Here is a 16951-nt window from a genome sequence, read left to right as displayed (position 1 = left end):
GGCACTTACCAGTATGGGAGGTAGTCTGAGTGTGAAGCCTTCCATCAACCAGGCCGCCCTTAGAACAGTGATCAGTGCTACCACTAAGTGTAGCTGCAGACTGTGAGGATCACTAGCTGTGAATCATGGGGTCACATGCTTGGAGTGGCCTGCAGGTCATGGACTTCCTTAAGGAATAAAGGCCCATGTAACAGTCACTGAGTTATAGAGATGACTCCAAGTGAACTCATACACTTGCAATAATGCAATGATGTCAAGCAAATATTCTCACTGGAAGCTCATAGCTTACTCAAGGGATAAGTAACTTGTTCTCTCCTAGACCTTTGCCCATCAGTGATGCACTGGGTTTTACATCCTTCCTCCAAGGAAGCTAGTTTTAGCTGCTCAGTTACTAATGATCTAGATCAGCCAATGCTTTATTGTAATGGGCACCTTGTGGATCACATGACTTAATACTTAAACTTTATACTTTATAACTTAAATTATCAGGGGACCTTATGATATACTTTAATTTTTTTATGCACAAAATAAAATTGAATTAAATGCTTAATGAATTTTATTGAAATGAGACATAAACAACAGACTGAAAAACTAAAGCGATTTTTACGTCATCTATCTAATAAACTAGAAAAAGTGACTGCAGTAACTCAGCCAGAGATATCACATCTCCTGAGCAAACTGCTGTGTTGGAGACCCAACTGCTCAACTAATGATAGTGACACGTGGCATGAATAAGTAATTAGTTAGCCTGGCACCAACCTCCTGTTGATGGAGCGAGTACAGATACAAGGACACTCTCACACCTCCAGGCAAAGTTAGATGATTGCTCTGTACTAAAGTACTGCACTGAAGAAGATGCGAGTTCCACTTTGATCATTAAATTAGATTTTCACCGAGTTAATCACTTCAACTGAGAACAAACTCTCGAAGCAGCTCCATTTCTCATAAAATCACAATGACTCCATAGGATGTGTAAGAGTTTCCATTAATCCCGAGGTGATACGTGAAGTTAATAAAGATGTGACAACTGAAAGCTAGAAGATTCAACAGCTGCCAAGCCAATACAAAACTATGGAGTTAATTAGATACGTAAGATCAAATGTCTGTATGTGCTCATCAATATAAATTTGATCTAAAACGATTTTAATTTTGGCTGATACTTCCTCTAGATTGTGGGACTGACTACAATAACCCTACAGTCTGAGAGTCACCATACGCAATTAACTTCTGTTGTTTTTCTGTAGCTCTGGACAACTTCATGCTGTTTGCTGATGTGAATAATTGTGATGAAATATTAACAAAACTACAGATGCTGGGAATCTGAAACAAAAATGATGGATACACTTTGAAGAAGGATACTAAACCAGAAACGGTGAAGAGTTTCACTTTCCATAGTTACATATTGGCCTGTTGAGTGTTTCCATAATTTTCTGTTTTGAGAATGATTATTGTATCCAGCCAGCATGAATTCATTGTTTGTAGGACAGACTAATCGTCACAGGATTAGGATTGAAGTATTTTGTAAAACTGGCATGGGTTAAAGCTAGCCTGCATCTTTTTTTTTTAAAAGAGGTGTGTTGTTCCTGCAGCTAGTGGTGGAGCTGTGAAGGTGCTGAGCTGGTGCTGGTGCAGGTGACGGGTGATAGTGTTGAAGCTGAAGATGGTGCTGGAGCTGGTGATAGGGATCATGAAAATGATGGAGCTGGAGATGAAGGTGTTGATGGGGATGGGTATGAAGCTGAAGATGGTGCTGGAGCTGGTGATGGGTGATGATAATGAAGCTGGTGAGGGTGATGCTGCTTATAATGAAGATGAAAATGGTGCTGGAACTGGAGATATTGATGGTGATGAAGCTGGAGGTAGTGATGGGGATGCTGGAACTGGTGATGGTAATGAAGATGATGGAGTTAAAGATGTTGATGTTGATGGTGTTGAAGCTGAAGGTGCTGGAGCTGGCGATGGGTGATGATGATGAAGTTGGTGATGGTGATGATGAAAATGGTGGAGCTGGAGAAGGTGATGGGGTTGATGATGACAATGGAGCTGGAGATGTTGATGTTGATGGTGATGAAGCTGAAGATGGTGCTGGAGCTAGTGATAGGTGATGATGAAGGAGTTGGAGATGCAGATGTTGATGGTGTTGAGGCTAAACATTTTGTTGGAGCTGATGATAGTGATGATGATGAAGCTGGTGAGAATGATGGTGTTTATGATGAAGCTGAAGATGGTGCTGGAGCTGGAGATATTGATTGTGATGAAGCTGAAGGTGATGCTGGAGCTGGTGATGGGCGACGATGATAATGATGGAGCTGGAGATGTTGATATAGATGGTGTTGAAGCTGAAGATGGCGCTGGAGCTGGCGATGGGCGATGATGATGATGATATTGATAGAGCTGGAGATGATGGTGTTGACGATTAAGATGGTGCTGGAGCTGGCGATGGGCGATGATGATGATATTGATGGAGCTGGAGATGTTGATATTGATGGTGTTGACGATTAAAATGGTGCTGGAGCTGGTGATGGGTGATGAATCTGAAGATGATGAGAGTGATGGTGTTGGAGCTGATTTTGGTGATGGCGATGCTGATGGAGCTGGAGATGTTGGTGGAACTGGATCTGGGGCTAGATATTTCTTCTCATTCACCTTCTATTTACTTCTCTTCCAGACAGATTGCCAAGTATTCAGCTTCCTCTTTCCTCTTGTCAGAAACATTGTTGGCACCACCCACTTTCCCTCGGTCTCCATCCTAGCACAGACATTCCCTTTGTTCTCTCCATCCCTCCCCTTCTCCACAACTTGAAACACATTTTCTCCCCCTGACTTTTCTTGGTTCTGGTGAAAGGCAATTGACATGAAATCTTAACCCAGATTTTCTCTGCAAAGATCCCCTTGGCCTGCTGAATATTTTTCGTACTTTCTGCTTTTAAATCAAATAAGGAAGTTGGGAATGGGACTTAAACTTGCACCTTTCTGAAGTACCAGTAATATTGCTGAGCTGACTGTAGGGATACTATTGTTACCATTTACTGTTCTTGGGATACCAAAATGTAAGTCATGTAATAATTTGCATTCAACTATTCACTCTCTGACAGAGTCCAGAATGAAACAAATTATTTTTAAAAATTGAGTAATTAATTTTCTGATTTTTTTGATGTACTTTAAATGATAAATAACAGTTATGATGATTTGCAGGATGGATGACATTCAGCTGTGTAAAGAAATAATGAATCTAAAGCAGGAGCTCCAGAAATTAGTCTCCATTCCAGGTAATTTGATGCTTTAAATCTCTAAGAGTCTTTGGAAGTCTTTAGTTGTTTTAAATTTCCGCTCATCCACTGTGTCATCATGAAGAATTGAAAGCTTGGGGGGAGTGAATCAATTTCTGCTCTAGCAAATTTCCCTTGGGGTATTGGATTCCCGTGTGCATTCTGAGCTGTTGACAACTAGATATATCAGAATGGTCACTTATACTTAACTGCAGTATACTATTAGAACATGTGGTAGAGTTCTCTGATTGAGCGGCTGTAATACTTTACATTAGTACAAAATGAGAAAAATGCAGTTGATGAAATTCGTGCAAAATATTTTTTTGTCACCCTGGAAAACAAGGTCAGTGTCCAGTAACCAGAAGAGGCAGCAAATGATGTGATGATGTAGCGACTTGTGAAGTGATAATATCAGTGTAGCAGCATACAGCCGGGAAAAATGACCCGTGATGTTTTGATGAAAATGGAAGACATTTAGTTGTGTTTTCTTTTAAAAGTAATAACTCACAAACATAATGTATTGTTCTGTCAGTATATTACCCTCAATGGAACAGAATACATTGCAGATGGCAAAATATTATTATAGGGAACAACAGTCATTTGCACAATCTCAATCACTGCTTTTCACATTTTGCACTCTGGAATGACCGAGCAGGAGGCTTTTATGTTCATCTAGCATCACCAGATGGGCCAATACAAAATCCCAGTCTTTCTGAATGACTACAAGAGAAGCCAGAGAATTCTAGGGACCTACGTCATGGAAATGCAATGACTATCAGCCACCCATTCGTACTAATTCTACAATAATTCTTCTTTTCTTACTCACACATTCTTATCAATCTGACCCCCCCGCACACACGCAGCTTCTACTATTTAACTTCATTAAGGGCAATTTTACTGTGGCCAATTACACTAACAGCCCCCATGGCTTTCGGATTGGAAGGAAAATGAAGCACTTTGAAGAAATCTACACAGTCACAGTGAGAACAGTGTAAAATATCAGCAAGCAGCACTCAAACTCAGACTGAATGAGGTTAGGAGGCCTCGTTATTGTATCACTGTAGTTAGTTATAATATTCAACTGAAAACAGTAAATTCAGGGGTGCATTTGACAAGAGGATTGGATGTAATCATTTTATTTCTAAAGAAAGTACTGATGCTATAGTTCATTTCATGGAATTACTACAGCTTAATGTTGAGGTCTTTGGGAATTGTATTTATTGTCTAATTGTAGGTATGAGCAGAGTTTGTTTTATTTATTCAAGACATTCATTTGTTCATTTAAGATTGTTTAGTGTCATTTCCAGTCTCTGAGAAAATATAGGTCCTGATATGGAGTCTAGGCAGTAATCTTGGCCGCAAGGTCTAAAGCAATGCCAATTTCCTGCACATTGAGAGGTCCAAGCAACTTTTAGGTGGTAAATTTTTTATCTGTTAAGTATTTACAATAGTAAATATATACTGGTCACCCTAGCAAAGAAGAGGTGAAAGTTGGTGGTTTTGGGGAGGGATGTGTGGAGTACAGTGGATGTTGGAGGATGCTGGCAGTAGGGTTCGTAAACATGAGATTGTAGGGAGAATGGGATCGCCTGAGTCAATAGATACCAAGACATTGCACTGGAAGCTAAAAGTGGATTTCTTACCCAATCCACCAGGGGCAAGGACGCAAACCCTGGATTCAGTACAACACCAGTTTATGCACTGAAGCTGCAAAGGACCACACTTAAGAAATGTTGCTTCATTGCGTTCAATGTAGTCAGTTTTCAGAGGCAGAGTTCAATGCAGATGCATGAATATATAGAACTATCCCACATCCATTCAGATCCCTGATGTGCCACTCTGACGTTTAAATTGCATTTAAAGTAGGTCCCAGCTTCTTCAAGGCAGGTCCTCTTCCCTTCTCTGAATTCATGAGAATTAAGGCAGAGAGTAAGAAGGCATTCAAATTTCCTCACATCACCTCCAGTTCCACTCCTCAACCTTATCCCTTTTCCTCAATGTCCTTGTAAGGCCAAGATAGTTAAAATCAAGCTAGTATATCTGCATTATTTAGTGGGACTTCTGGGTGCATTAGCGTCAATAACTCATGCCACAATAGTGCCAGGTTATGGCCACCTCCAACAAGATACAGCCTGACCACCCACCCTTGAGATTCAATGGCATTATATTCAGTAATAACTTGGGGGCCACACACAAAAAATGCTGGAGGAGCTCCGCAGTTCAGGCGCCATCTATGGAAAGGAATAAAGAGTCGATGTTTTGGGCTGAGGCCATTCATTAGGACTGGAAAGAAAGACGGAAGAAGCCAGGAGCCAGTCCCCTTGAGTGTTACTATTGACCAGAAACTTAACTTCATAAATACTATGGCTGCAAAAGTCTGGGTATTCTGTGGGGAGTGGTCTTTCAACTTTCTCCATGTCACAAATCGGGGGGATTATTGAAGACTCTCCACTTGTTTGAAAGTGTGCAGCTCTACGCACTTTCAAGAGGCTCCACACTACCCTGGACAAAGCAACCTACTTGTCTGTCACCCTTTCTCTCACCCTCAACATTAATTCCTTCCAGCATTGAAAGGTGACAGCAGTGTATCAGTGTATACAGTCAACACACTGCATTTGAGTTATTCATCAGGTTTACTCCAACAACACCTTCCAAGGCCTTGACCATCCAGGAGCACATGGGCAAAAAATACAACACCCCTGAAGGTTTCTCTCCTAGTTATCCATCCTGATTTTGTGTGGGTCTTGCCAGTTCTTCATCATCATTGAGTCATTGGCTCCCTACCCAACAGTTTAGTGGGAGTTCCTTCAATAAAACAACTGCAATGGCTCAGGGAGATGGTCCCCCTTCATCTTCTCAAGAACAATCGGTGGGGCAATAAATCCTGGGCTTGATGCTTGAATCAAAAAGCTTGGTTTGCAGGTGCAGCAGGCTATCAAGACAGCACATGAAATGTTGGCTTTCATTGCTAGAAGGATTGAATTTGAGAGCAGGGAGTTTAGCCTGCAACTGTACAAGGTACTGGTGAGGCCACGCCTGGAGTACTGTGTGCAGTTCTGGTCTCCTTACTTGAGGAAGGATATACTGACATTGGAGGCGGTGCAGAGGAGGTTCACCAGGTTGATTCCAGAGATGAGGGAGTTAGACTATGAGGAGAGATTGATTCACCTGGGACTGTCCTCGCTGGAATTCAGAAGATTGAGAAGAGATCTTATAGAAACATATAAAATTATGAAAGGGGTAGATAAGATAGAGGCAGGAAAATTGTTTTCACTGGTAAGTGAGACTAAAACTAGGGGACATAGCCTCAAGATTCAGGGGAGTAGATTTAGGAAAGAGATGAGGAGGAACTGCTTTTCCCAGGGAGTGGTGAATCTGTGGAATTCTCTGTCCAATGAAGCAGTGGAAGCTACCTCAGTAAATATATTTAAGACAAGGTTGGGTAGATTTTTGCATAGTAGGGGAATTAATGGGGAAGAGGCAGGGAAGTGGAGATGAGTCCATGGCTAGATCAGCCATGATCTTATTGAATGGCGGAGCAGGCTCAACAGGCCAGATGGCCGATTCCTGCTCCTATTTCTTATGTTCCTATGTTCTCAGAGATGCACAGATACTAAAAGCAATTAAAACGGTATGGAGACAATGTTCTGCTAGTAACTTGGGTCAATAATCCTTGATAACCATGATATGTAAGTTCATTTTATGCACATCCTGTAACTATTTGGAAGCCCAGAGGTCGAGGCCCAAAGCCAGGAGCCAATGTCTGTCAATCAACGAATCCACTGGAGGCTGGAGGACAAAAAAATAGCCTGTCCTGGAGTTAGCGGACTGTGTATGTGAGTGGGTGGGAGGGTGGGATGCAGCTATTGTTGTTCTGTTGCTTGTTGTGTTCTCTGTTTTTCTACGGTGCATTGTGGGCATGCTAAGTTGGCCCCAGAATGTGTGGCAAAACATTCTGCCCCCCAGCACATCCTTGGCAGTGTTGGTTGTTAATGCAAACAACACATTTCCCTGTATGTTTTGAAGTACATGTGATAAATAAATCAGAATCTAAATCTCACTGCATTTTCACTGAGATTTACTGAGAAGTTGTTGTAATTTTTGTTTCCTTTGCTTCTATTTCCTGAGTTTATCTGATCACACAATCCCCAGAGCCAATATGTTTCCAATAGACTGCATTGGAACCCATCCAGTCAAAAAACAGGCCATTCAAACCCCTTTTTTTAAACAAAGTGTTTACCATTTTTCTCAGTCTTGCCAGCTTCATAAAGTACACCAGGGCTATAATTATCTACCACAATGGAGGGCACTGCAGGCAGGAAGCTGTAAAGCTGCCAAGTTACTGTACTCTACGGGTTGTGCAGCCTCTTCCCAGAACTGAGCTTTGTAACTCCTGCCAGCAGGACTGTTCACTTCTGCTATCAGCTGCAGAGCGCTGATCCCATGGCTCCCAGTGTCAGAACCATTTCCACCACTTCATGAAGGTACTGCTGACTTCAAAAATAATTCACATTGCCACGGGAGGGTACTTGAACGGGTGTTATTGATTTACAAGTCTATGGTCTTGCTGAGATAAACGTATTCAGACCCACTGTTGAGATTGTTGGAAATTATGCTGTATTCCCTGTGGCACGCTGCTTAAGCTGCTTTTTGACTGGATGCTAGTTCTGCAGCAGGTCTAATAAGCTGGAAAGGCAGGGGACATGGTAGATGAGATGGCTGCAGCTTGTTGGAGGAGAGCTAGGAGCCAGCATGTCAGTTGATTAAGGAACACGCAGAACTCAGACAGCATCTGTGGAGGAGAATATAACAGTCGACATTTCAGGGCGAGACACTGAATCAGAACTTGAAGTGAAGGGGGAAGAAGGCAGAACACGGTGGGGAGAGGGGGAGGAGTACTAGCTGGAGGGTGATAGGCAAAACCAGGTGAGGGGGAGGTAGGTGTGTGGGAGAAAGGGTATGAAGTGAGAAGCTGGGAAGTGATAGTGTGACCAAGATCGACAATGGATGTTGTGTCCTAGCTATTCACGTTGTTGGTGCAGCACTGTCTGTGGCTGTCGAGACCAATGCGAGAGTGGCAATCTATAAGGTCACATCTATAGATGGTCTCAGCTCTACTGGAGATGCAGCATTTCTTTCTATGGGCCTGTTAGTCTTCTGCTGCTTTCAGGAATTCTTCCTCGCCTGATTTAACGTGTTGTTTCAGGTGCTTCTCCCTCTGGTGTAAGTTCCTCACGGGACTCAGTCTTGATGTCTCGCTTGCAGACATCCTTGTAGCATGGCTGTGGGCGGCCAGCTGTTCTCGTGCCTGAAGCCAGATCACCGTAGAGCATGTCTTCTGGGATGCAGCCAGTCCTGCATGAGGCAGACATGGCCCAGCCAGCACAGCCTACGCTGCCTAGCGGACCAAGAAGACTTGGGCAAAGACTGTCAACAACATTGAAGAGGGAGATGCCCCTGTAATGTCAACAGTCATTTCTCTCAACTTTTTGATTTTGGCATCCCTCATATCCTGTGGTACAGCTCCTTCTCACCAAACCTGACAGAGGACTTCATGCAGGAGGTGCAGTAAGGTCGTCATGCAGTGCTTGATCAGGTCTGGAGGAATCCCATCATTGCCTAGTGCCTTCCATGAGGCCAAGCTGCCAACGGCCTTGCTGAGCTCCTCTAGGGTTGGCTCTGTATACAGTTCTTCCATTGTTAGTGGGCACTCATTAGAGTCCAGGGCTGAGCTGGTGACAGTGTTCTCTCTGGCAAGAGGTTAGAGTCATGCTCTATACCTGTTTGCCCCTTTCTGTGATTACTTCCCCATTGATGGATTTGAGGGGAGCTATCTTGCTCTGAGGGAGGCCGGGGGCTTTCTTGATGCCACCATGCATACCACTGATATAAAAACGCAAACAAGGGGAATTCTGCAGATGCTGGAAATTCAAGCAACACACATCAAAGTTGCTGGTGAACGCAGCAGGCCAGGCAGCATCTCTAGGAAAAGGTACAGTCAACATTTCAGGCTGAGACCCTTCGTCAGGACTAACTGAAGGAAGAGTTAGTAAGAGATTTGAAAGTGGGAGGGGGAGGGGGAGATCCAAAATGATAGGAGAAGACAGGAGGGGGAGGGATGGAGCCAAGAGCTGGACAGGTGATTGGCAAAGGGGATATGAGAGGATCATGGGACAGGAGGCCCAGGGAGAAAGAAGGGGGGGGGAACCCAGAGGATGGGCAAGGGGTATAGTCAGAGGGACAGAGGGAGAAAAAGGAGAGTGAGAGAAAGAATGTGTGTATAAAAATAAATAACGGATGAGGTACGAGGGGGAGGTGGGGCATTAACAGAAGTTAGAGAAGTTAATGTTCATGCCGTCAGGTTGGAGGCTACCCAGACGGAATATAAGGTGTTGTTCCTCCAACCTGAGTGTGGCTTCATCTTTACAGTAGAGGAGGCTGTGGATAGACATGTCAGAATGGGAATGGGGCGTGGAATTAAAATGTGTGGCCACTGGGAGATCCTGCTTTCTCTGGCGGACAGAGCGTAGATGTTCAGCAAAACGGTCTCCTAGTCTGCGTCAGGTCGAACACCTACACTCTGTCCGCCAGGGAAAGCAGGATCTCCCAGAGGCCACACATTTTAATTCCACGTCCCATTCCCATTCTGACATGTCTATCCACAGCCTCCTCTACTGTAAAGATGAAGCCACACTCAGGTTGGAGGAACAACACCTTATATTCCGTCTGGGTAGCCTCCAACCTGAGGGCATGAACATTGACTTCTCTAACTTCCGCTAATGCCCCACCTCCCCCTCGTACCCCATCCGTTATTTATTTTTATACACACATTCCTTCTCTCACTCTCCTTTTTCTCCCTCTGTCCCTCTGACTATACCCCTTGCCCATCCTCTGGGTTCCCCCCCCCCACCTTTTCCTTCTTCCTGGGCCTACTGTCCCAAGATCCTCTCATATCCCCTTTTGCCAATCAACTGTCCAGCTCTTGGCTCCATCCCTCCCCCTCCTGTCTTCTCCTATCATTTTGGATCTCCCCCTCCCCCTCCCACTTTCAAATCTCTTACTCACTCTTCCTCCAGTTAGTCCTGACGAAGGGTCTCGGCCTGAAACGTCAACTGTACCTCTTCCTAGAGATGCTGCCTGGCCTGCTGCGTTCACCAGCAACTTTGATGTGTGTTACCCCTTATATAGCTTGTTAGTGCTGCCGACTGGATGTCTTCACTGAAAGGTATCCAGTATTCAATAATGCAGTGCCTGCCAGTCTGCTGAACTGTACTTCTAGCAGCTCTGAGGATCTGTTGGTGCCTCTTAATTGTTGAGCATGTATGCTCAGTGAGGGGAGCATGTTTGGCTTTAATGACAGGATACATCTCGTTGGATTTGGCTTCGAGCCAGTCATTTGTTTACGAGGTCATCTTCCCAAAGTTAGCCAAGACTGTGCTGTAGATGGTATTCTGCAGAAGTTTCCATTTCTCTGTGATCGATCTTCTAAGCTCTTCAGTTCTTTCTCGCAGGACTTAACAAGCTGCACCAGCAGGTCTAGGTGAGACATCTTGCGGACATCAATGCGAGGCTTTCCTTCTTGTTTAGCACGATGGAATTTCTTTGACTGCAGTCTGATCTTGCAACACACCAGTGACTGCTCTGTGTCACAGTCGGCACTATGGTAGGAACGTGTTGAAAGCACACTGCCGAGGAAGGAGTGCCTTACCAGGATCAGGTCCAGCTGGGTGCGAGGGTGTATCCAGGAAAATCAGGCCTGGAAGTATAAATTGGTGATACATAGATTCTGACAGGAGCGGACCTGCAGCAATCTCTCTCTGCTCTCGTTCAACTTGCCCACGCCAAAGTGACCTCGGCAGGAGGGCCGTGAGTCATGATCTGTACCCACTCTGGCATTGAAGTTGCCCAGGAGAACAAGATGCTCCTTGCTGGGGGTATTCCTCAGGGTGGCTGCAAGGTTCTCATAAAACTCATCCTCAGCCCAAGATGTGGGGCACAGCGTGGGAGCATACACACTGACAGAGTAAATGGACCTTCAGTGGTGTTGAGGTGAAGAGTAAGAAGTTACTCAGATCCATTGCTGCCTTGTTCCTCCCTTTTTAACAACGTATTCCTCTCTGCAAAGCCTACTGTCTGCTCTCTAGGCTTGTCAGGGCCCTTCCCCTGCCAGAAAATGGTGTAGTCTTTCTCCTTTAGTGTGCCTGTGTCAGCCAGACACGTCTCCTAGGGGGTGGCTATGACCCACGTGAAGTTTTTTGAGCTCCTCATTTGTTACAGCTCTCGTCCTAACATCACTGATGTCTGGGAGGTTATCAGAGAAGCAAACAATGAGTTTGTCCGAACATTCCACCATCCCTGTTTTAGAGCTGGTCTCTTTCGTTGTATTTTCTTGCCTGGTGCAGTGTCTTCAGTCTGCAGTTTGGATAATATCTAACCCCCATGCACCCAATGGGGAAGACAGACCGTGGTGGGCCTTTTTGACTGAGGGCTGCACAGTTTTAAGGTGGGTGGTATCTTTCCAGTGAGATCCAAGAATCTCTGTCACTTTTCGAAGCAACACCTGGTGCCACGCCCTACGTCAGTCGGAGCGTAGTGGTTTATAACAGGTAACTGCTGCTTCCTGTGTTGTGTCAATGCTATGAGGTGAAGCTTAAGTGTTCTCTCCTGAAGAGTGTCAATGCTGCAAGGTGAAGTACACTGGTACACCAACTGGGGCAGCACGATAGGGAGAGCAAGCTGTTGCCCATGCAGCAGTCTCCCATTCTCCCTGCAGCTGATGAATCCAAATGAACGGCAGAGGCTGAAACACCAGCATTGCAGAAGTTGCCAGTCAGTGTTGAACTCAATGTAGGACTGCCTTAAGGGCTCCAGCTCTGGACTTTTCCTCAGGTTTCACTCCAGAAGCTTTCCCCGTGAGTGGGTATAGCTGCAAGGTAGTGGAGGTTTGAGATCAGAGTTTTCCTTCTCTTAGATAAGCTGCCAACCACGGCTGATGAGCCTCATCTGTCCAAAGCAACTTGTTTTAAAGCTCCAGTGATCTGCCTTCGCCGCTTCTCCTGTCAGTGGAACCTGTTCTGCCAGGTTTAGTAGCTAAGGCACACGCAAAGGCCAGAAGCTGGACCTGGTTGTCAAAGGCTATTTGAGATGCACGTCATTGGGACCTTTTAATGGGTAGGGGGAGCTTACCCCACTACCCCCTCACTCCACCCTACCCCTGGGCTGTGACAACCTTAAGAAGTTGATGGGTGGAAAAGGTAAAGGGCTGAAGAAGAAGGAATCTCAGAGGAGAGAAGGGCGGACTATTAACAAGTTGTATAGAACCAGTTGACCTTGTCGACAGATATTCTTTTCCATTGAAGCAAGAATTGATGTCCCAGCAGACTCCCATTATCTTTGAAAATTCTTCTGAATACGAAGTGTGGCTAATAGGGTGAGGATAATTAATGTCCTATTAGAAGTCAGTAAGTAAGTTGAAGCATGTCTGTGCCGACTGTATAAACAGGCCAGTACAAGGGCTTATACTGAAACTGAAACAATAGTTATAAAATCATTCTCACTCATATACCCAGGGAAATGCACATGAATCTGTGGCCAGAAAGATATTTTTACCAAATTCATAAGTAGGAAATTCTCCCTTTGAATGTGATATTAGTTTTATAGCCCACTGTTTCCTCCTGTTGACTGCAGTGGAATAATATGGATACAGTATGAAACTAATACCGACCCTGCTATCTGTAGTCTTGCAATATGCTATGTAGGTGAAAATTACCATTGAATGTACCGGTGGACTCTGAGGCAAAGTGAGAGTAGGCAACTCTTTAGTAAGGTGAGTTATCACAATATCATGGGAATATCAGAACTATGTTGAAATCCAGAGGATGGAAATCAGTGGCAGGTGCATTATATAGTGAGTTACAAAGCTGCAAGTAAAGTAGTGGATCCCATATACGAAATATTAACCAAACATTCATTAGTGCTGTGAAATCCAAGTTCACACTAAGACTATCCTGTAAAGGACAAAGTAAGGATAATAATCGGGTCATATTGCATCAGGATGGTGTTGACAAGAGGAGAATTACCTTATTGGGAGTCTTTGATCAAGCTAATATAACTGAGAAAACCATTATAGATTTGAGTCAGTGCTGATTATTTAGTGTATGAATGTTTCTTCATTCATTGCATCTGGGAAGTCACAAGAGGCAGTGATCATCTTAAAATGGTGTTGGTAAATGATTCATAAAAAGAACTAGAAAATATTAAAAGTCCCAGGACAGAGTGATCACAAATTGAAAAGCTTATTTGATCTGGGAATTAAAATAAGCAAGACCCAGTAATGTCAGATCTTAAAATTCTGTATTCACTTAAATGAGGGAGAAATAACAGAAAAGAATAACAGACTTGTACTTGTCACACATTTCAGATTGTCTTGAAATGCTCTACAGTCTATGAAGTAACTTTTTGAAATGTGATCATAGATGGAAATGTGGCACCCAATATAAATACAGCAAAATCGAAAAAAGGAACACAGGACAAAAGGTGTTATATTTGAATGCAAGGTAGATGAACTTGTAACACAGTTACAGATTGTCAAGTATGATGTTGTGGGCATCACTATATCATGGCTGATAGGAGATTATAGCTGGACGCTTAATGTCCAAGGATAGACGTTTTATTAGACCATAAGAGCATAAGGCATACGAGCAGAATTAGGCCATCCGGCCCATCGAGTCTGCTCTGCCATTCAATCATGGCTGATCCTTTTTTCTGTCTCCTTCTCAAACCCAGTTCCCGGCCTTCAATGCGTAACCTTTGTTGCCATGTCCAATCAAGAATCTATCAATCTCTGCCTTAAATACACCCAATGACCTGGCCTCCACAGCTGCATGTGGAAACAAATTCCTCAAATTCCCCACCCTTTGGCGAAAGAAATTTCTCTGCATCTCTGTTTTGAAAGGGCGCCCCTCTCTCCTGAGGCTGTGCCCTCTTGACTTAGACTCTCCCACCATGGGAAACATCCTTTCCACATCTACTCTGTCTAGGCCTTTCAACATTCAAAAGGTTTCAATGAGATTCCCCCCCATCCTTCTAAATTCCAGCGAGTACAGACCCAGAGCCATCAAATGTTCCTTGTATGATAACCCTTTCATTCCTGGAATTATCCTTGTGAACCTCCTCTAGACCCTCTCCAATGCCAGCACATCTTTTCTAAGATGAGGAGCCCAAAACTGTTCACAATACTCAAGGTGAGGCCTCACCAATGCCTTATAAAGCCTCAGCATCACATCCTTGCTCTTGTATTCTAGACCTCTTGAAATGAATGCTAACATGTCATTTGCCTTCCTCACCACAGACTCAATCTGCAAGTTAACCTTCAGGGTGTTCTGCACAAGGACTCTCAAGTCCCTCTTCATCTCAGATTTCTGGATTTTCTCCCCATTTAGAAAATAGTCTGCACGTTTATTTCAACTACCATAGTGCATGACAATGAATGGATAGGCAGGAAGGAAAAGGGGATGGTGTGGCTCTGTTAGTAAGAAATGAAATTAAATCATTAGAAAGAGGTAACATAGAGTCAGAAAGTGTTGAATCATTGCGGATAGAGCTATGGAAACTGCAAAGGTAAAAAGACCCTGGTGGGAATTATATGCAGACCTCAAAACAGTAGAAAGGATGTGGTCTAAAAGTTACAATGGAGATAGAAAATGCATGTCAAAAGGGCAATGTTACAGTAGTCATGGGGGATTTCAATATGCAGGTAGATTGAGAAAATCAGGTTGGTGCGGGATACCAAGAGGGGGATTTTCTAGAATGCCTATAAGATGGCTTTTTAGAGCAGCTAGTGGTTGAGCCCACTAGGGGATCAGCTATTCTGGATTGAGTGCTGTGCAATGAACCAGAATTGGTTAGGGAGCTTAAGGTAAATCAACCCTTAGGGGCAAGTGATCACAATATGATCATAGTCACCTTGAAATTTGAGAAGGAGAAGCTAAATTCAGATGTATCAGAATTACAGTGGAGTAAAGGGAATTACAGAGGCATGAGAGAGGAGTTGGCTAGAATTGATTGGAAAAGAACACTGGCAGGGATGATGGCAGAGCGAGAGTGGATATCAGACCACTGGAAAACGATGCTGGAGAGGTAGTAATGGGGGACAAGGAAATGGCAGACAAACTGAATAAGTATTTTGCATCATTCTTCGCTGTTGAAGGAACTAGCACTATGGTGCAAGTTCCAGGTGTCAGGGGTTACAAAGTGTGTGAGGTTACCATTACTAGGGAGAAGGTCCTTGGGAAATTGAAAGGGTTGAAGGTAGATAGGTCACCTAGATCAGATAGTTTACACCCTTGGGTTCTGAAAGAGGTGGCTGAAGAATTGTGGAGGCATCTTTCAAGAATCACTAATTCTGGAATGGTTCTGAAGACTGAAAAATTACAGATGTCACTCCACTCTTCAAGAAAGGTGAAAGGTAGAAGAAAGGAAACCATAGGCCAGTTAGTCTGACCTCAGTGGTTGGGAGGATGTTGGAGTTGATTGTTAAGGAGATGGCTTCGAGGTGCTTGGAGGCACACGATAAAAATGAGGGAAAATCTTGCCTGACGAGTCTGTTGGAATTCTTGAAGAAATAACAAGCAGGATAGACAAAGGAGAATCGGTTGATCTTGGGTACTTGGATTTTCAGAAGGCCTTTGACAAGGTGCCACACATGAGGCTGCTGAACAGGCTACGAGCCCTTGGTATTACAGGAAAGGTTCTAGTATGGATAAAGTAGTGGCTGATTGACAGGAGCCAAAGAGTGGGAATAAAGGGAGCCTTTTCTGGCTGACTGCCAGTGACTAGTGGTGTTCCACAGGAGTCTGTTTTGGGACCAATTCTTTTTACGTAATATGTCAATGACTTGGACGATGGTATTGATGGCTTCGTAGCAAAGTTTGCAGATAATACAAAGATAGGTGAAGGGGCAGGTAGTTTTAAGGAAGCAGAGAGGCTACAGAAGGACTTAGACAGATTAGGAGAATGGGCAATGAAGCACCTGATGGAATAAAATGTTGTGAAGTGTATGGTCATGCACTTTGGTAAAAGAAATGAAATGGTTGACTATTTTTCAAATGGAGAGAAAACACAAAAACCAAGGTGCAAAGGGATTTGGGAGTCCCTTTGCAAGATTCCCTGAATGTTAATTTGCAGGTTGAGTCTGTGGTGAGGAAGGCAAATGTAATGTGAGCATTCATTTCAAGAGGACTAAAATATAAGGATGTAGTGTTGAGACTTTATAAAGCACTGGTGAGGCCTCACTTGGAGTATTATGAGCAGGTTTGGGTCCCTTAATTTAGAAAGGGTGTGCTGAAATTGGAGAGGGTTGTATGGTTCTGGGCCTGTATTCACTGGGTTTTAGAAGAATGAGGGGTGACCTAATTGAAACCTATCAAATGGTGAAAGGCCTTGATAGAGAGGATGTGGAAAGATGTTTCCTATGGTGGGAGTGTCTAAGACCAGAGGACACAGAACAGAGATGAGGAGGAATTTCTTTAGCCAGAGAGTGGTGAATCTGTGGAATTCATTGCCACAAGCAGCTGTGGAGGCCAAGTATTTATGTATATTTAAGGCTGATAGATTCTTGATTGGTCAGGGCATGAAGGGATACAGGAAGAAGGCAGGGGATTGGGGATGCAAGAAAAAAATGG

The 16951-nt window shown here is 43.9% G+C and overlaps 1 protein-coding gene across 2 annotated transcripts in view; it reads left to right on the top strand.

The window, feature by feature from the left end:
• Positions 1-16951, top strand: part of LOC140203466 (bMERB domain-containing protein 1-like) — a 94889-nt gene that overhangs the window by 61228 nt on the left and 16710 nt on the right. For both annotated transcript variants that reach the window (XM_072269529.1, XM_072269528.1), the window contains exon 3: positions 3196-3269. In XM_072269529.1, coding sequence (XP_072125630.1) covers positions 3196-3269 — 74 coding nt within the window. The remainder of the gene's footprint in view (positions 1-3195; positions 3270-16951) is intronic.

Source organism: Mobula birostris, chromosome 9, assembly GCF_030028105.1.
Source record: "Mobula birostris isolate sMobBir1 chromosome 9, sMobBir1.hap1, whole genome shotgun sequence".
Classification (NCBI taxonomy): domain Eukaryota; kingdom Metazoa; phylum Chordata; class Chondrichthyes; order Myliobatiformes; family Myliobatidae; genus Mobula; species Mobula birostris.
This window is presented reverse-complemented; position numbering and strand designations above follow the sequence as displayed.